Raw genomic sequence first — 20,640 nt, forward strand, 5'->3', positions numbered from 1 at the left:
GTCCACTGCCGGTGGCTTGATACAAAACCAAGGCAAGTATTGCACTGCGTGTGCAGATGCCATTTATGCTTAATGACTTCCAGTTGCTCATGTATCACTCTCCAAAGTTTTCTATTTAAATGGAGAGGGTAAAACTGTACACTTGAAAGAATATTTCACTGCAGGAGCAGAGGTGAGCAGTCCTGAGGCTGCTGGTCAGATTTCTGCTGCTGTTTAGCTGCAAACTCCTGGGTGCAGTGAGTGTTGTGAGGCACGGAGTTGGAGCACAAATATTGAAGGTAAACGAACACTGCCTTTCCTCTGCCTTCACCCTCTCACTTTCCATCCCAAGGAAAGTGTGTATTGGTGGGGAAGGCAGCTAAGGGAGCGTTGAGTAAATTATCTTGCAGCAATTCGAGGGGGGGGTGTTTTGAGCATCAAGACTCAAGGGATTTGCCTTTTTTCAGGCACAGAAGTAACTGCCAGAAGCACAGGAAACATCGTGTTTTTGGAATATAACACTTGTCTGCTTTCTTGCTTTCCCGTTATTAGCTTTTGCTTATGTGATGAAGTCATCATGTAACTCTTAGTCCACAGGGACTAAACACTTTCTAGTCTCTAAAAACATCTGCCAGTTAACACAGCCAGAGTCACAGACACTTTTGAAAGCATAGGGTGGATATTCAGTGGCATATGAGAGGGAGACACGGAGGCTGGGAATAGCTGTTTCTTGGAAACTAACAAGCTGAAGGCAACTTTGGAAATGGAAAAGGCTTCAAGTAAGGTTACTGTTTCAGCTAGGGAGAGATGAAAACTTCGTTTATTAAAGCTGGTTCACCTAGTGAAATCCTAGCCGTAGTGATTTAGTGAAAAAACTTGCAAAAGAACATCATTTAAAACCCAGGAAAATAATTTCAGATGTATGTTTGTTCTCTTTCATTTACACTGACTTGGTGTGTGCTGGCCTGCAAAGCCTGACCAAAGAGTTGTGTACAAAAAGTATTAGTATTCTGGATTTCCTTTGCAGTTTTAATTGCAGCTTATGGCAGATTTTGCCATTCTGTTGGAACTTGATGTGTAAATTATTATACAGATTTCAAATGATGGGTGAGATTAGACTAGTTCAATTAAATTCAACCAGGGTATAAACGCATTCTACTTAAAGCTTTATTATACTATTGATTTTATGCAAGTGTTAATTAAAGCCTAAAAAGAATTAGAACTTTCAAAGAATTTGCATTTTGGCACCACAGGCTATTGGAGTGGAATAGTTGAGCTACTCTTCAGTTGTACATTTGCCTGTTCAGCCCTAAATCAATGTGTCCGGTGTGGAGAGCTCAGGCCAGGCAGTGATTACAGGGAAGATCTTCAGAGTTGTGAAGAACAACTAAATGTTTACCACCAGCTAAGGCAACTGAAAATATCTGTTAACTACAAGCAAAACTTGGCACTGAACATCTGTCAAAGCCCTACACAATTTAATTCTGTGTGCTTGGCTGTCCCCTGGATGGCTGAGTATCTGCTGAAGAACAAAGCACCAGTGTGTACTACATTAAAAATTTACTAAAGGGCCTCTGTTTTTTCCAGCAGACATTGAGCTGTAATCACCACCAAGTCTCTATTATCAAAGTGTTTATACAAACTGGCAGTTCTTCACCTCCAAGCTGAACCATACTGTTTGTATTTTCCAGCTGAATGAAAACATGAAATACAAGCAAACAACAGAGCATAAAAAAGAGCTGTGATGTGAAATGTGTGTCCACAACATGTAGCAAAAGGTTGCCAGATCTGAGTATACTATGGTTGGTTTTCTCCTTAAGCTTGGAGGAAAAAATATGGTCTGCCAGAGCAGTTCAGATGTGGACCCGCTGTTTATTAGCGGTGTGGAGGAGACAGGGAGCTTGGTGAGAGGAACTCCCAAGCAGAGTCTGAATGAGGGATGGACCAAAGCTTGGGGACTGCAAGTCAGTAAGCAGGCTCAGTGGGGGAGGAATGGTGTGGCACTTGGGATGGATCAGTTCAGAAGGTTCAACAAGGCAATTCAAGCCTTTTCCTCCACCATGGAGGGTCCTGACTTAGTGTTGACCACATGCCTCAGAAGAGCTGCCTGGGAATTCCTAGACCTTGGATGAGAGGGGGCTTCAACACTACAGCCTCCGCAGTCGTAACACACATCCTGGCTGCACATCCAGTGCTCAGGATTTTCTGTGTAGCTATGAGGGCTGGAAGTTTTTAGTGTGAAACCCCTAAAATTCAAAAGCTGTGATTCTGCCATAAATGTACCCAGATGCTTTGAGATTCTAGTTCTGCTGGATGCAGCTCCTGAGAGCTATTTGATCATATGGCAGAAAACCAGCTGTGGTGGACTGGGTGTGTCCTGGGGCATCCCAAGCCCCTATCTGCCTCACTGTGGACTGCTGCTCCAACAGTGACTGCAGATCAACGTGTCTACCCTGAATTTCTGCTGTCTTAAGTGCAGCAGTATTTATGACTCCATCCTGTTCTCCTCAGAAACAAAATCACTTCAAGAGCCACCAAAGCTAATGTGTCTCATAGCAGTGTGCTCTGGGATGACTGGCCTTGGTCTTTCCATGGCCAATTACTCACAAAGGCAGATATACTGCAAGTTTAAACTGGATACACTGTCATTTTACAGATTTTGCTGGACTAAATAGAGAATTGTTCAAAACTAGACCATGATTAACAGAACATTATCATTATTATTAGTAGTATTAGTATTATTAGTATTAGTATTAGTATTACTACTACTACCAACTGTAACCAGTAATTCATCTTCTATTTGCACAATGTTTAAAGCAGATGCTCTGTTTTGGAGCCCCTTAGTGAAAGCAATTGTGTGCATGCAAGCCAGTGTAGTCTGGTTTAAATTATTTATGAACAGTGATTATCTAAAATGTGCTATTAATTATTGAAACAATTAGTCTATGCAGTTCTCTAAAGATAAATAAGGCCTTTCACTTCATTGCCTTATATGAGTGAGGGGCAAGCACATTTTAAGGAAAAATGAGATTGTCTTAGCTGTGTGCTTGATGTGACACCCCTCTGGTCTGAGTTCTGTCTGACTGCCTGGACTGTATGTGGTATTAATCATAAGAGAAATCTTTCTCTGTGTATCTCTGATAATTCTTCTCAGCTTTTAACATCACTGCCTGCTCCTCTAACACTGTCCTCATACCTCATCCTGGTAGGTCCTGTGCTATTTATACTCATGATAAACCAAAAAAAAAAAAAAAAAAAAAAACCAAACCAGGAATTAGATCACCCAAGTTCATTACAGATCCTGGATCTGTGGAGGTGGAAGTCTCGTGTAGTGTCCCAGTGTGTTACTCGGCCTCCCCAGGCTGGTTAATTTTAAAGTGATCATTTAGCACTAACCTGGAAACACACGACAGCCTTCAAAATGAAAACAATCTGTTTAGGCAGGTGGGAAATGAAACCAGTCCTAATGGCTGTAATGGTTTTCTGTGAAGGCCCCAGGCCTCATTTTGTCTCTCATAGCAATATAATCTTTTATAGCGTCTGTGAAGTTTCCTAATAAATAAATGTTCCTTGTTGCTGGTGGTTGAAGATGCTGTACAGGTGCATCATGAAAGTGCACTGGCAGACCGTCGGGTTTCAGTTCAAAACCTCTTGTCAAGATCATTTTACAAGATATTTCAAAGGAGTATACAAGAAATAAAAAAAGCAATGTAGCTGCAGCAGGGATTTAGTAATAGATTCCCTTGCTGTCTGGGAGCTGTTAGCATATAAGTTGCATCAGTTTTCCCAAATTCTTTCAACTCCATAATTAGTAGTACTTGCAAATGCACCCTTAGTTTGGCAAGTGGGGAGAGAATGAAGGAAGGTAACAAATATGAAGGACAGAGAAAGAGCAGCTGCTTCAGAATATTTTCTGTAGCTACAGTCATTTCTTGCTTATTCTCTGTCTCAGTTGTTTTTCCAGAACTGGAGATGGGATTAAAATAAGGAAGAAAGAATTCCTTGCTTGCTAAAATTGCAGAAAAATTCCCTTTCCCCCTAGTTTGGTATTTTTACAAGTTCCCATTTCGGCTTAGTTTCCCTGCGGGGAAGAGAAGAGTACAGTTCCCTGCAGCTCATGTCTATCATGACAGAGGGAGAAACAAAATGTGAAGGCCAAGGGGGGAGTTAAAATACCCATTTGATTACTGAAGAGTTAAACTGCAGTATCAGGTAGAACATTTCTCCTGCATTGTCTCTTGGTGCCTTAAACCATGATACCAGTGGTGGATGCCATGGTGCAAGTCCCTCCTGGATCACCAACATGTAAAATTATCCTCACAAAATCCCTGTGAATTGCTCTTCTTCCACGGTTTGTAGATAGACACAAAGGCACTGATATGCACTGACCTATTGCCCTCCCTTTTTCAGTGATGGGTGTTGCAAGGTGTGTTATTCTGTAACACAAAGAGTATGGCAGATTTTCTCTGAAGGATTTAATTCATTGCCTTGTCAAACAACTATGGATAATATGTTCCTGCCCTTATATACTGTCCACACTTGGAACATTCAAAAATCCTAAACTGTTTTTGTATTAGGAACCTCTATAATTGTCTGATCCCATGGGGCTGCAGAACTGTAGCTGACAGCCAGCATGAGTAACCTCTTAAAATCATCTTAATGGAAAGTTTAGAAGTTGTGAATAATCCTGTTAAATGAAGGAAAGAAAGTGTTTTATCTTAAAATATTTAGAGCAGATGCATCATTTGAGTAAGAAACCAATATGCCTGAATTAGAAATGTCATAACTTCAAAGAAACTGAGTCAGTAGTTCAGAATGAAGTGACAGCTTTTAAAGGAAGGCAAGCAACCCTGCTTTCCAAAAAGCATCAGGAATACAAATGGTGTACACCTAAAAATAAATAGTGTGAAATATAAACATTGGAAATAACGTAGAAATAAGAAGAGAAGAATATTCCCCTTAAAAACCAAAAACCTAAATTAAATTTCATCACATGCAGTTCAAGCTCACTTTTATCTTTTCACCAGAAATATACATTTCTAGTATTACTGCAAATCAGCTTAGACACTACACCAAGAAGTATCTACCTAAAAAATGGGCAGTCTCTCTCATTTTAGAAATGGCCTTTTGCTCCTGGTGCTGTGAGCAGATAACTGGAATGATCACACATATTGAGCATTCCTCTTTGCCTGTGTTGCAATACGACACAGGAGCCCCAAGGAGGAATAGCTTGGGCTTGTCCTAGTGCAAAAGGGACTGCAAGAGATAACAATGCCTTTAGGCAGAGCACACACTGGTTAACCTGTGTCATTCCTGCCAGGCATTAGTCAGCCCTTCTCTTAAAGCCAAGCTCCATGTCCTTCTCAAAGGCTGCTCTGGAGCTCATCTGTCGCTGACGTTAGAAATGCGCACCCAGCGATCAACTAGGGTCTTTGATGGACCACCCTGAGCAAGCAGAGTGGTCCATCCTCCCTTCCCTGTAGCAGCCTTTGGAATAGAGCAGTTATCTTGTCCTCCCTCTATTTTTTTTTTAGCATTAAACCCCATCTCGTTCAGGCTTTAATTAATGACAGTCCCTGCCCCAAGCAGCTTGGTAGTGGGCCCGATCAGCCTGATGTCATTACTTCACCATGACAATTTCCTAACTAACTCCATGTGATATTCCATCTGTCTGACACTATTAAAAACTTTTTATATAGCCCTTATTATTGTAGTTGCTGAGCTCCCCGCAAACATCACAGTGAGGAAGGGAAGTGCTGTTATCCCCACCGAGGCACAGACAGACCATGACCTGTCAGGATCACACAGCAAGTCTTATCAGGGAATTAAATATAGGTCTTTAAGTCTTCAACCAGCTCTAGTGGCATGGTATGTTAATGTGGAGAATCAAGTGGCAAGCAGATAGGGGAAGTATGAAATTGTATGTGAGAATTTTATTATTTTTTAATAAAACCTTACTTTATTTTTAATAAAGGTAAGATTATGGGCATGATACCCCACTAAAAGTAGTTAAGTACCACATTTTTTTTTGGTTCCTGACTGAAGTAATTTAATAACAGCACAATCACACCTTGTTGTTAGTCAGACATAATTGAGAAGCCACCACGAAGTTTATGGTTAAATTCTATTTGAAAACTGTGAAGTTAAAGCACATATGAGTAAGGAACCTAAAGTTGTCTTAGTGACCCTGAATTTTGTTTCCCAGAGCTCGCTGCCATGTGATCTGCTTTATATTGAGTAATAGATGAGCCACCAAAGGCATCTGAAAGTCCTTCCTGATGTTCAGAAAAGAGAAGGGTCTATGTTTTAGCCCCCAAATAATGCAGATTGTCACGAGCACATACATTTTTAGCACTGTACACTTACACTGATTCAGAACAATGTTTATGCATCTGTGCTGTAGACAGATATATAAAATTACCCTTTTGGGTATGACAATACCAAGACAACATTAATTCTGCTGAATCTGATTTTTGGACTCCACAAATGGAGTGCAGCGAGAAGGGGAGAGGAGAACCACCTTTGTTGTTGCTTGAGACAGTCTCACTTAGTCCCAGATTAACTCTTAAATCTTAGTTTATTTAGCTCACTGAATATTTTCCTGTAATGTGCACAGATTATATTGTAAAGTCTCTTTAAAGGTCAATTTAGAACCTTCTAAGCAAATAAACACAAAATAAAAGGCATTGGAGCTGTTATCTGTCTGAGAGCTTAGCTAAAGGTATGCTATGGCTTAATTTGAACCAGGAGAGCTGGATGGAGATTGCATTTAACCAGAAATGCTGGCAAAAATATGCTTCAGTAGAGCCAGAACCACATGTGGCCATTCCACTTTAATTGTGCTTGTTTTAAAAGATAGGTCTTTAACATTTACCCTCTCCATGCTTGCTGTCTCTTTATGAACTGAAAATAAAAACTCCCCAGGCAGTCATACTAAGACCTCAAGCCTGAAACTTTTCAGCTGAGTCAAAACCAAAACCTGTGCTGAGTCTGCCTCGTGCTTTTCTTTTGTAGCCATAAGAACATTGGACTTCTCTGCTGGTTTTTTCCCCCGAGTCCCCAGGCCAGTCCTAACCCGGGGAGGCAGTGTTTTGATACTAAATGTGTCTCCTTGGTGAGGTCAAAGGCAGTGGCAGCAGTGCTACTGGTGCGGGGGCAGCCTGCTGTAATGTACTACAAAACACCAAAGTACGCTCAACAATGACAAAAGCATTAACCGCTGACCCACAGCTTGGTGAAATTCAATCCCACCATTAGGCAAACATGAAAATGAGATCCCAGAGGAAGGAAGGTTCAGATGTTCAAGACCAGAGAAATTGGGTGAGGAACACGGGCGACGAGATGGAAGTTGCTGCAGACTGAGGGGAGGGAAGGGGAGGTTGCCAGCTCAGCGGTAAGATCTTTTAATACCATAAATTTCAACACGGACTGAGCAGTCAGTGTTTTTGCTTCACTTTGGAACAAAGCAAACTCAAAATGATTTATAAGAAGGATACCTTTCACCATTTTTAGGGACTCATTTAAGGGGATACAGTTTGATTTCCCAGGGGTCACTTCAGAGCTTCACGTTTCTACGTTTGTGTTAAGTCTGGTGTTTGTGGCAACGTGTGGGTGCTCACACCAAGGCTGGAATGGTTCAGAAACCTGGAACAGCTAAACCTCCAAGGATGACTCAGTTTTATATCGTGTCAGATGGTCAGATTTCTGTCCCAGTAGTGAGCAGTGGGTCTGGGTGCTGCAAGGCTGCAGCCAGCAGATGGATGGGGGCACTGGCAGGACTGACACTCTCTCAGTTGTTCTTATAATGTGTTACTTTTCTTCCCCAGAACACACTGAGTGCAGATGACCATTCTCCTGAAGACAGCTTCACCCTGAACCCCGAGGACCACAGGGAATACCCTGATCTCCAGGCTGCCCACCGGCCATTCCCTAAACAGCGATTCCGGCAGGAAAACGGGCACACATCCCTGCAAAGAGATGGACCCAGATCTTTCCTCCTGGATCTCCCAAACTTCCCCGACCTATCAAAAGCAGACATCAATGGGCAGAACCCCAACATTCAGGTACAAATTCATGTTAATATCTGACCTTTTTTGTGTCTTGCACAAAGTTATTTCACTAAACCAAGACAACTTTCAGCCTGGCTTCCATGACACGCAGTCAGAACAATCTGCCTCTACCAATAGCACCAAGAGAGAATGTATACGGTATAATTTAATATTACGTAGCATAACATTATATATAAAATATAATATATATATAAAACATATCTACTATATACTTTTTGTCTCTAAGTAATTGCACATATTTCAATTTTTTTCTGAATTTCTCCTTGGATACTGTTGATTGCATGAATGTGGGGATCAGTGCAGACCTGTTGATGATACTAAACCCATCTTTGGGATTGCCATTTTGGAGCATATTATCTTCATTGATAATAAATGGGTATTTTAATTTCTATCTTCAATTTACTGTTGAAAAATTTGTTTGCGAACAGATCCTCTTTTAGTATGCTATTATAAAATGGAATCATCTCCAAAGGTTGTAAGAGAATAAGTCTTTTAGTCTCAGCTCAAAAGTGCTGTATGGAACCAAGATTTAGAGTTAATTTCTGCAGCAGCTGCTTGGAGTAAAAAAAAAGGTTGTGTGCAAGAAACTTTGTTATATGTTATTCCTCAAACTGTTCTTGGGTTTGGAACAGCCTCTTACAAGCCACTTACATCTTGAAACTTCAAGGATTGGAAAGAGGAAAAAATGAGTGATTTGTTTTTAATTCAGAGCCTTAAAGCAAAATTGGCATTAATAAGCAGTCCTTTTTAACCAAAACAATAAATTCAAATGTTGTTCTGCCTAAGATGTGCTTATAAAAACAATACACTAATAGATCTGGTTTTCTGGTTAAATTAATTCCTGGCTTCCTATAGTCCCCCAGCCCACAAAATTACCATGCTTTTGATATGTCTAAGAAGTATGTATGTAAAGATGTAATAGATCTACTGGTGAGAGGCCAACATGCTCAGAGGGCTGGAGCACCTCTCCTGTGAGGACAGGCTGGGAGAGCTGGGGCTGCTGAGCCTAGAGAAGAGAAGGGAGACCTTAGAGCCTCTTCCAGTACCTAAAGGGGCTACAAGAGAGCTGGAGAGGGACTTTTTACAAGGACATGTAGTCATAGGACAAGGGGGAATAGCTTTAAACTGACAGAGGGTAAGTTTAGCTTAGTTTTAGGAAGAATTTCTTTACTGTGAAGGTGGTGAGGCCCTGGCACAGGTTGGCCAGGGAAGCTGTGGATGCCCCATCACTGCAAGTGTTCAAAGCCAGCTTGGATGGGGCTTTGAGCAACCTGTTCTGGTGGGAGGTGCCCCTGCCCATGTCAAGGGGTTGGAACAAGATGATCCTTAAGGTCTCTTCCAACCCAAACCATGCCATGATTCTGTGATTGGATGGGAACAAGCTGCCTTCACGTTGTCACTCCATTGCACTCACCACAGATGACTTGCAGCATTTAGAAGCCTCACAGATTTGGGTCAGGTGTGAGTCTAATACTTGAGGGGCCAAGGTAGGAAACATGTTCAATGTGTGGTGACTGAATACATCTCTCACACTAGGTAGGAAAACCCTTTCAGAAAGCCTTAGGAAGGTACGGTTGGGAATCTATAAGGACCACAGATTGTGGCATGAGGTAAATAATGTACATCATTATTTGAACAGTATGTAAACCACAGAGAAGAACAGGAAGAAACAAAAACCTTCTCTGATTGGTAACAGCACACGATGTTTAGACCCAGGGAATAGATAAAAGAGATGGAAACAGTTCCCTGGCTTGTCTTTGTAGTAACTGCTGCTGCTATGATCTCTTTTTCCACCACCTGATCTTGGAAATGTGTCAGCAACTATGTCAGCAGTTTTGCTGGACTCTGAGAATTGGGAAGACTAGTCCTGTAAACTGGAAAACATTGGGCAACATTGATCTCAGAGCTCTTGTGCACAAGGATGAGCTCTTTCAGAAACAGACTCCCTAAGTACTGCATTATATTTACTCTGCATTTATTCTGCTTACTTAGGCGTGTAAATAGGGATATACAAAAGTTCTTTAAGTTCCTGGTTGACAGTCCTGCAGTAGGTCAAGCCTCATGGAAATAAAACTACCATTAATTCCTTGCAGAGTCAGAGAAAGTTTATTTCTTTGCCTAAAGGCCATAAAAGGTGGCCTATTCTTTTAGAAAAATAGGGTTATAGTGAACTCTTGCTCTTTACCATATTGACCTGAACAGAAATAGTGACACTTGTTGACTTGCAAATTTCTCATCAGCTGTTTGGCAGGTGAGAGCAGAATAGATGTTCATTTGTCTTTTTGCACAATGGCTTCAGACTATGGAAGTTACATTCCTGGGGGTGTTGATTTAAAAGTCCTCCTGGGACCATGAGGTTGGAAAGGAGGAAAAAAAAGCCTATGTGTTAAGATAGCACAACTGCCACATTTTCTTTTCAAAAACTCACAGCCTCTTTTCCCTTCTCCTGGGGTATAAACTTTCCTAGACCAAAAATAACATTTTTTGAAGGAAATTATACCTGGAAATTTTAAATATCTAAGGAAGAGACATAAAATTCAGACGATAAAGCAGGTGGAAAAGGTACTCCAGTGAGTTGTCTTTGTGGCCATTCCTTATCTGGTTCCTGTGAGATGGCACTTGCTGTATGATGCCCTGGTGTGTCTTCTTTCAGGGGAGAAGTGGTGAATATCAGAACACCATCACAGGAATTCAGAAAGCTACCATGCGCCCCAGGTACTGCTGTATTTATCAGATGATAAATAATCAAATATAAGTGCAGCAGACTAGAAAACCCTCAGAAACAACAGCCAGAGCTGCAGTAATTCAAATGCAACTTGATTCTTTGCATGCAAGACCAGGACAACACTTACTGGCCTTCCTGTGGTGTTCTAGCCTTGTAAAATCTCCCATCTTTTCAAGTGGCATTTTAGGCTTTAGCGTTGCTTCCACACTGATTGTTTGAGAGTAACCGCAGTAGCTGCTGTTGAGCAAAGCCTGGCTCTTTGGTTTGGGGTATTTTGTTTGCTTCTTTTTTGTCATTTTAACAACTCTGTCAGTGCCTGGAAGACCTCTGGATGAGAATGTGATTACAAAAAGTAATTACGCATTTTCTTCAGATCTCCTTTCTCAAGTGGAAGATCCCTTTTGTCTTGGTTTGCACTCATTTGATGAACCAGCCAAGGGATGCCTATGCAGACCTTGTAATTGGGCAGGGTTATTATTCAGAGAAGGAACTGTTTTTACCCCTGAGTAGCAGAATGATGTCACATGGGAGGTGTACAGGAACCTGCCTATTTTCCATTTCTGATGGGTTTCTCTTGTCTGTTCCAACCAGCCTTCTGCAACATCTGCTCTTTGCAGCCAACCCTCTTTTTGGAGCCAGGTGTTTCAACTTGCAAGTGAACTTTTGTTCTTGTCCCTCTCTTTTTCTTTTTACTGCTGGTTTCCCAGGCCTGTGGGCTGTAACAGGTGCAGGTAGTGTGCTGCTCTCTGTTGTCCCACTGCTTTGCTGCTTCCCTAGCAGTGCTCAACACCATGATGAATGAGCAGAAAAGGGAAAACTCACAGAACCATGGAATGGTTTGGGGTTAGAAAGGACCTTAAAGATCTAGTTCCAACCACCCTTCCATGGGCAGGGACACCTTCCACTAGATCAGTTTATTCAGAGCCCCCTCCAGCCTGGTCACACCTCCAAGGATGGGGAGTCCACAACCTCTCTGGGCAATGAGGGCATTTGGTTGGTATTAATGCTCTTCAGAGAACTTGGATCTTGGTCAAGCCTCATGACCAATAGACCTGAAACACAGCTGGGTGAGCTCCAGTTGCGATGGATGTGTTAAACATTTTGGATGAGGTGACAAGTTCCAAGTGAAACCTGCACAGAAACAGACAGGATTCGTGTCTAAAACCATGTTTATGTGCCCTGGAAAACTGAAGTAAATCAGTGTATGATTAAATCTGTTGGGATTTTTATCCTTGCTTTGAGTCACAGGATTGGTAGTAATTCATAGGAGTGATTTGAAGCCAGAAGTTAGTGCTGCCTGCTTGGTGATGTGTCATCTTTATAATTTTGCATGAAGCCTGTGGCTATAGCCACTAGTCATGCCACTCCAGTGTTGCTGTGTTAGCTTTGTTATCTGTTACCTATTTGTTATCTGTTTATTATCAATTTGTTATCTATCTGTTATCTATTTGTTACCTATTTTCTCTCTTCAATATCTCCAGTTGCTACCTTCTCTTAAAAAAAATCCACCCAGAACCACCCACTTTAGGAACATACACAGCTACAAATAAGGCTTTATGATCTGCTTTTAAAAAAGAACTGCAGATTTCAAATTAACTCTTCCCCATGGCCATTTCCCTCACCTCCACCTAAGTGAAATGTGTCACTTTTCACACATTTTATTAGATGTGTTTTTTAAATATCATTTTATATTTGTCATTTGAAGCTGGTGGTTTCACTGCATTAGAAAGCAACACTCTCTTTGTATTATCACAAAAGACTCAATAGTATCTGACCAGTAGGTCTCATCTCTAATTTAGCACAGGGAGAACTGGAAGGCTCCAGTAGTGCTTGTTTCTTGTGATTTCTGTAAGGCTTAATAATTTGAGGTAGTAGCAAAGCACTGGAAGCACTGATGTAGCCTTCAGGATCTAGCTAGTCCTCTGGCAAGCTGGAGAGATTATCAGAAATTGGTATTGAAAGTGGTTTAACTGTTGCTACCTCTGTGCAGTTTTATTAATGTCATGGTGTATGTAATAGGAGCTCACTGCAGAGTGCAAAATTCAGAGCTCTCTGGAGTTCAGTTTGGCCCATCAGAGATTACAAATAGGATTGACAGCAGTAAAATATAAATTTCGGGTTTTGAGTCACTTTGTCCTTTTTGCTCCTAGCAGATTTTGAGGGTCCTTCACTTTCCATCAAGTCCAGAAAACTGTCCTAAGTGACATGAGACAATCAAAAGTAAATTGGTATCATTACTGATAGCATTTTAATTGAAGTTGTTAAGTGATATAATGCTAATTTTACCACTGTCTCTTATAATGAACTCGTTTCTATTCTCCTATTATAGTTACCTCATTGCTGACTTGCACAGATTCATCTTTACAGAATGGCAAGTTCTGCATTAAGAATATGCATCAATTGCACGAAAGAAACAAAGGACAGAAATATCATAGGATCCACTGCTTGCACAATATTGTAAATGTAGTTTTTCTTGAAACATAATCTTCCAGTTGCTTAGAGCAGTGTTTACACCAGTAAAGTGAATTCAAAAACATTGTCTCAGTAAACAGGATGAAGAACACAGAACTCTTTGTGCGCTCCAACAGGCGGGGATAATATTTATCTTCTGTATATTTTTGGCCAGGAGAAAATTGGATGTTGGTGTCTGAAGACATCTGTGCTTGATACACTTGTTTCATTAGAAATTGACTGCAAATTTGTTGTTTTAACATACCTACACCAATTGCTTTTAACAGTTTTTAGAGGAATGTCCTTAATTCATAGCTTATACAACCATAAACAAAGTGGCTTCATTTTAGGTTTGAATACTTCTGTGGATGATTGTGGATTTATACAAGAACTGTGTTACCACAGACATTTTGGGAAGCTTGAGGGAAAATAAAATCTTTACAGTTTTGATAATCACTGAAAGAAGAAATCAGTCTTTGAAACCGGCTCCAAGATAGAAATACTAAACCAGATCTATTTTTTAATTTTTAAGAGGGACATGTTTTTGTTGGAATAGCTGTAGAGCGTGAAAACTCTTCCAGAGCTGCTCTAAATGCCTACTTTTTATGATTCTGGTTCTAGATCTGATTTCTTTTTTCCTTCATGTAAACAGCCTCCAGTATAGAAACTGATCAAACAAGTTCCATGTTTGAGGACTGTGTATATGTACGTATATATATATATATATATATTATATATATATATATGTACAGCCATGGACTAATGGTGTTAAGTCTATCCCTAAGTACTAGGAAGAATTCAATGAATGCTGATTTTTTCCAAATTTTACACTGGGATAGAGGAGCAATTGTTTGCCTAAAGCAGCAGCCTCTTCTCACACCTCTGCCCTAACTTTCAGGTCCTGTGATGGAGGGATTACTAGGATTAGGCACTGATTTCCTCCCTGCCTCTGGAAGGTCCATAAAGTTAAACGGAACTGGACAGAGCACAGCCAAGTCCCTGCAAAATCTGCAACAGAGCTGACTGAAGCTGCCTCCTCATTTCTGACAGTGGCAGTCCAGACAATCCCAGGATTCTTTATAGAGTTCCTTTCACTCCATGGCTTTTATGCTACATACTAAGCAAACACCTTGGTAACCAAAACTTAAAGCAGCAGAGAGAGGGACACAGGTGTGTGTCAGGCTACCACATTGCATTTTACTTTTGCTATTTTGGGGTTTTTAAATAGTCTGTATGTTGGAAAACTCCTTTTAAAGGCCTTTGTAATAAGCTTCCTTAATGGTAAAAACAGACTGAAAGGGATATCTGATTGCACAGGTATGTCTTGAAAGTAAACTAGTGACAGTGCAGTTGAAGGTCTGATGAGGTCTGATGATGCTGGAAGTGTGTGTGTTCCACCTGCCTTTCCTCACCAGTGTTAGCACCAAACTCCACAGGAGTTTCTCTGTCCCTACAAACCCTCTTTTCCTTAAACTGACTTGGCATCGTTAATTAGTATTTAAAATCAAATCCCTATGGTTATTCAGGCTGAAATAATGCGAGTTCGTGCTGACTGACTGTCACACAACTGCAGATTAGCAGAGCAAATGGAATGATTGTCATTGGTTTTTATCAGAGGGTTTGGTTTGGGTTTTTCGTTTTGTTTGGTCTTTCCACTTTGCTGAGTCATTGCTTACAGAGTTGGTGTGGTCTTAAAAATACTTGCTGCCAAAGTACTGGAGTCGTGCTAAGTTTCAGGTGGGGAGCAGCAAAGCCCCACTACTGGCCAGCAGTGCAGTGTTTGCTGCTCAGTAACGTGATTTCCTTTCACTTATTGTGAAAACTCTGTTTTGCTTGGATAGATGCAGCAATTTTGAATCCCTGAACTAACCCCGATGTTTTCAAAATTATGAAATCCATTTTAATTCTTGGTCTGTAGAAACTGAGGTTTAATGAAGTAATCATTCCAATTCCATGTGTAGCCTGGGAGTGAAATCCCTCTTGTGTAAAGATGCTATTAGGCTGACAACTGCACTTTCCCTTGCTCTTGCCCTGTCTCCCAGTGGACCTTCATAGTATCCTCAAAGTTGTTTCATTTCAATGGCTTTGTCTGTGGTCAAATGCAAAGCGTGAAATAGGTTCAAAATCTCCTTTCTCCAAAAAAAGGATATGTGGGCATTGTCTGTGCCTGCAGCTACAAAGATATGGCAGCACTTCTGCTTTGATTCCTATGTCACACTCCTCTGTAGATTTCAGGTGGCTGTGACCTTTTCTTTCTTTTTCTTGTGAGTGTCTTGTGATGTTACTAATAAGAATTGTATAAAACTAACTTTTTATCCATGGTGCACATCCACAGAGCCACTTAAATGACTTTTTTAGCATAATAGTATGTTATTCTGTTTTTTCTGGGTTTTCACAACGTGATTTTGAAAGACTGCTTTGCAAATCTATAAAACATTGAGAATGCCTCTATTCAACTTCACAGACATATATGATAGCCATTTCTCATTGTTTAGCCAGTCCAATGTAATCCCTGAACCACGTTAGCATGAAACATCAGAGCATTTTATTAGTTATCTGTGGCCAAGGTCTCCGATGGCTAGTCCCTGCTTCTACTTAAATAGCCACCTATGTGCACACATAGTGTTCATCCAAGAATTTCACAATTACACATTGTTCAGCACAGAAAAGCAACAATCAAGTGCTTCTCCTACACAGAATCATATTTACATTCATGACGTCTGTGAGGGAATGGGGCAGCAAACTTTGAATTTTGGCTCTGGACTTCTGTAGAAACCATAAACAGGTTGACCATAACAGGTCATTATACTCTCCAGCATGAAAAAAGGACCTACTTCACAGGGCTTTGCAGCAAGTTGATGGTCAAAGGAGCTGCTGACTCCCATCATTGCCTCAGAGTGTGGTTTCATGTAGCGGTAACAGCTGGGCTGCTGCCAGAGGGCAAGACAGATGCAAACCCCGAGATATCCTGGGCTCTGCATCTTCACCTTCACACTCATGGGCTTACTTAGCCCCGTCTTGAGTCAGTCCAAGTCCTTGGAATGGGCTCTGCACTCTCATGTGCTTCATGCTTTCCTCAAATTCAGGCTCAGCATAATTAGAGTACAGATTTGGTTTTCTTTTTCCTGCTTGTGTATGTTCAGCTCTAAACATCTTTTCCCCATAAGGCAGAAAACTCTTCTGCAAAGGTTTAAGCACAGCATGGGTTATTATTTTGTGCAGAATTTTTCCTAGCCTTTGTTCCAAGGTCTGATTCAGCAGAGGTAGCAGAAGGAACCACTCAGCCGCCGCATATCTCTGGGCTCAGTAATCCCCAGATGGTTCAAAACATGTGAACCCGACGGTGTCGCGCAGCCCCTCTGCAGGGCAGCACCAGGCATTTGTCTTTGCTGCATAGAAAGTTTCCCACTGACTAGGAGGAGGTACTGACAGCCAGGCTGGCCTGTTTTGAACCCCACAGGTTACCATTGAAGTGGTGGATGGCCCCGACACCGAGACAGACAAGGATCTGCAGAAGGAGAGCAGCAAGCCCAGCTGGCCAGTCCCATCACCTGACTGGAGGAGCTGGTGGCAGAGGTCCTCCACCTTGACTCGCATGAGCAGTGGTGACCAGGACTACAAGTATGACAGCACTACTGAGGACAGCAACTTCCTAAACCCTCTCGGTGGGTGGGATGGTCACGCACCCGGTCACCGGACATTCGAATCCAAGGAGCAGCCAGAGTATGGTGAGTTTGCGTTCCAGGCCTCTCATGGGCACCTTGGGATTGTAAAAACGAGCTTGGGGGAAATGAGAATGGTGAGGCATCGCTGAGAGCAGGCCAAGCAAAATAGAATTTTTCACCATGTGGCTTTTGTTCATAAGCTTTTAAATACAAATCTGTGCAGATGCACAAGCTGTACTGTGGTAGCTGCATTCCACTAGTAAGTCTATAATCTTGCAAATCATACCAGTTATCCCAGAAGAGGGCCTTTTTTTAGGCAAAAGTGTGCTTTTTTTGAAAGCAAAGGAAACAAGGTTTCGTATTTATTTTTAGAGTAAGGGTAAGTACAAATTTAGAATCGTGCGGTGGTTTGGGAACCAAAATACAACTATTGGATAAATAAGCAAGATCTAAAACGTGGTGGTATTTGGTGGATACACAAATAAGATGAATTATGTTGGTGCATGTGTGGGGAGTGGCATATGCAGCAGGAACATTGTGTATTTGCGTGTGTAATTCTCTTCCAGATGTGTCACAGCGAAAACAATTGTTTTCAGCTTGTTGTATGAAACAGTTGCAGAAACTAGAAACAGAGAGGAGCTACAGCTATTCACTGCCCTGACGGGCTGTAACCATCCACGTGGGAATGACTCAAGGGAGGTGAGCTAAACTGTGCTCACAGGAAGCTCAGAGCCCCTTGGATTTAAGTTGAATGTAAATACAGACAACTTTTAGTCAGAACGAAGTTTCCAAACCACAGTGCTTTTACCCTGGCACTTTTGTGTTCTCCAGCGTGACTGTCATGCACTGATTCAGTCTTATTTTTCCCGTGATTTGGTTAACTTTAAGTCCTAGAGCCTTAACAATCAGAAGAGCCTTTTTTTTGGAATGGTCTCTTTAAACACGTACATATGTATTAAATTTTGTGGCCAGAAGATTGAAGTCTATCCCTTCATTTTGCACCTACATTTATTTGTGGGATGGGTTTATTGCCAAGAATTCACATCTTAGGTAGTTATTCATTTAAGTTAAATAAAATTGCTTTCACAAGTAATTGTGGTAGGAAAAAAAATAGTAAGAATTACAAATACAAAAATAGGAAGAACAGGTTGAGCTCCAGCTGGAAATCTAATGTGATATACTCAATAATGTGTTTCATAATGCAGTGGAAACACTAGGTAGATAGGTCTAAAACTTTTCCTAGAGCTCTCTGCTGCACGCCATCCTATTAATTGGAAAAGCTCCTGGCCTTCTGACTAACCTAAAATGCCACATGCCATTGGCCTTGTCCAGGAGGATGTAGCAGCAGATCCTGCCCCTGTGGGGCTTTGAAGCTCATTCCTCCCATTGACCTGCTTATCACCCCTTTCATGGCTCTGTCTCCCTGTTCCTGCCCTACCAAAAATCCCTGCACACTCTGCTTGCCCTTCCTGGGCCTCCAAGCCTCTTTGACAGGCACTGCACCTGCTCACTTGCCCTATTCCTTGCCAGCTACAGGGAGAAAAAACTCAGAGTTGGAAAAGACCTGGACAGGAGAGAAGAGCCAGGCATAGAGGGCAGATCACATTTTCCTAAGACATCTGATGCCTTTTCAGACTGTTGTAGTGCCTACCTGTTGGCAAATCCCAGAACCATGGGTCTTACACATTGATGCTGACCATGGTCCTCATCACACCGTGGACACTGATTCCAGTGTGGTGGCTTCCCAGTTGTCAGCCATGTAAGAAAAGGAGGAGAAACACATAAGGTCTCTGCCACGGGGAACTCACATCTCAGGCAGCTTGCTACGAGTGAGATATATAACCTTCCCATACTCCTGGCAATAAATGTTTAATAGCACCCCACAGAGTTGTCGTCAGTCATTACATATGGTACAAATCAAGTTACATGTTCTACTAACCAGCTCAGGAAGCCCACAGACAGCAGGGCTGTTGGGGGAGCGGGAATGACATGTAGCACAGAGGCCAGGGAAGGCAGGGATCTGTCCCTGGGTCTTGTGTAGCTTAGGTACTCTCACCTATAGCTGTGGAGCAGGGCTGGCTCAAAGCCACTGAACCAGATTTTGCTTTGCTACCAGTGCTGGTGTAACCCAAAGGAGCTACAGCCACAAGTTATGATCACAGGGCAGTTAAATATCTCTTGTGGGTCACAGAGGTAACCATTAAGCCAAATGTTCCTCCCTCAGCTAGGGAGGCAAGACAACTGGGATCTGTTCATGGGCTCTGTTTGGTGGCCTTCACCAGGTGGGATGTGCAACAGCAAACAGAGGAGACTAGTGCTGAGGGGTTTAGATACTTACAGGGACACCAAGCTGTGGTGGTGCAGACTTGGTATCCTGTGCCTTTGGCTTTCTACCAGAAAAAAATGAAGTCATGTTTCATTTTCAGGAGGTGCCTGCTAATAAAGAGTTCGATTTGCTTAAACAGTTAGATTTGATATTATTTAATAATTCACATGAAACACTACAAATTGCATGTCATTCTCAGTGCAAAATGTGTATGTGGTTCCCTGTACTCATAGCAATATTCCTGAAATATCTGTTCCCTGTTCAAAGAACTGAAAAGCAAAATTGCAATTTTCATGCATGACCCCCAGCTTCCCATAGCCCAACATGCATCTTGCCCTAAAAATTAATTAAGTGAGTACTGTTGTGCTATTTCTGTGTGTTTTGAAAAGATAAAAAAGAAAACTTAATTTATCCCATGCCTGATTAGGCTGTGGTCAGCAAACATATTCCTATATGCAAGAAAATTATGTGAATAGACTGTTAGTTCAAGACCCAGCTTTGCAGCTGAGGATTCTCAGCTGACAAAAGGTCAAAAGAGAAAGGAAATATTTTTTCAAATAATGTTGCATGCATTTCCCTGAGGAGCATCAAGTGTGAAAACCATTTAAACAGCAGGCTTGCGCCTGGCGTTCAGCCCAAGCTTCAGGTAGAGACATCTGGAACCCATTCTTGTTTTGCCTTCGTAATAAAAAACACTACACAGTAGTTTTTGGGCAGTAGGATTTTTGTTTCTTCATTTCCTTCCTCATCTTTGTTCTTGCACAGATTATATTGATGGTGAGGGCGACTGGAGCCCGTGGTCCCTTTGCAGTGTCACCTGTGGGAGCGGGAACCAGAAGCGGACGCGGTCCTGCGGATACGCCTGCACAGCCACCGAGTCCCGGACCTGTGACAGGCCCAACTGCCCAGGTGTGCTCATGTTCACGTGAACTGCTGTCAGGGGGAGTGGGGAGAGGTGATCTCAGAGCTCCTGGACACAAAGACCAGGGCCTGTTTGTTCCCTGGTAAGGTAAGAGTTCCGGTGGGAAAAGGCACGCTGGTTTTCAACGCCATTTATGAAATGGTAGGTCCTTTCATAGTAATAATATGCTGGTAGATGCAGTCCACTATCCCCTGGGACTTAAAAGACAAGTACAGGCTTTCTTTAGGTCATTTTGTGCACATGCATTTTTTATTCCAAAGGATGTCATCTACTCTCTTAAAACAAATTTGTATTCGTTTTAGAATTTCACAGCAGCTGTGCTGTTACTTCAGCGAGCTCCTGTTTTGCTGTGCAGTGAATGGGAATGCCTGCATGATGAGCAGGGATGAAGGAATGTATAGTTTTGGCTTGAATATATTCAGAAAATATGGCTCCTACCCATCCACACGCATCGACATTTAAAGTGTCCTTACTATCCCACAGTCTTCACTTTGGCAAAAGCA

At 41.8% G+C, this 20,640-nt stretch overlaps 1 protein-coding gene across 1 annotated transcript in view; it reads left to right on the plus strand.

Annotated features, from left to right (window-relative positions):
* ISM1 (isthmin 1) overlaps positions 1–20,640 on the plus strand; it is a 41,753-nt gene that overhangs the window by 14,952 nt on the left and 6,161 nt on the right. The window contains 3 exon segments of the mRNA XM_051792721.1: positions 7,806–8,042; positions 16,685–16,952; positions 19,981–20,124. Coding sequence (XP_051648681.1) covers positions 7,806–8,042; positions 16,685–16,952; positions 19,981–20,124 — 649 coding nt within the window.

Source organism: Manacus candei, unplaced genomic scaffold, assembly GCF_025592945.1.
Source record: "Manacus candei isolate 608988 ecotype Guabito, Panama unplaced genomic scaffold, ASM2559294v1 h1tg000035l, whole genome shotgun sequence".
Taxonomy (NCBI): Eukaryota; Metazoa; Chordata; class Aves; order Passeriformes; family Pipridae; genus Manacus; species Manacus candei.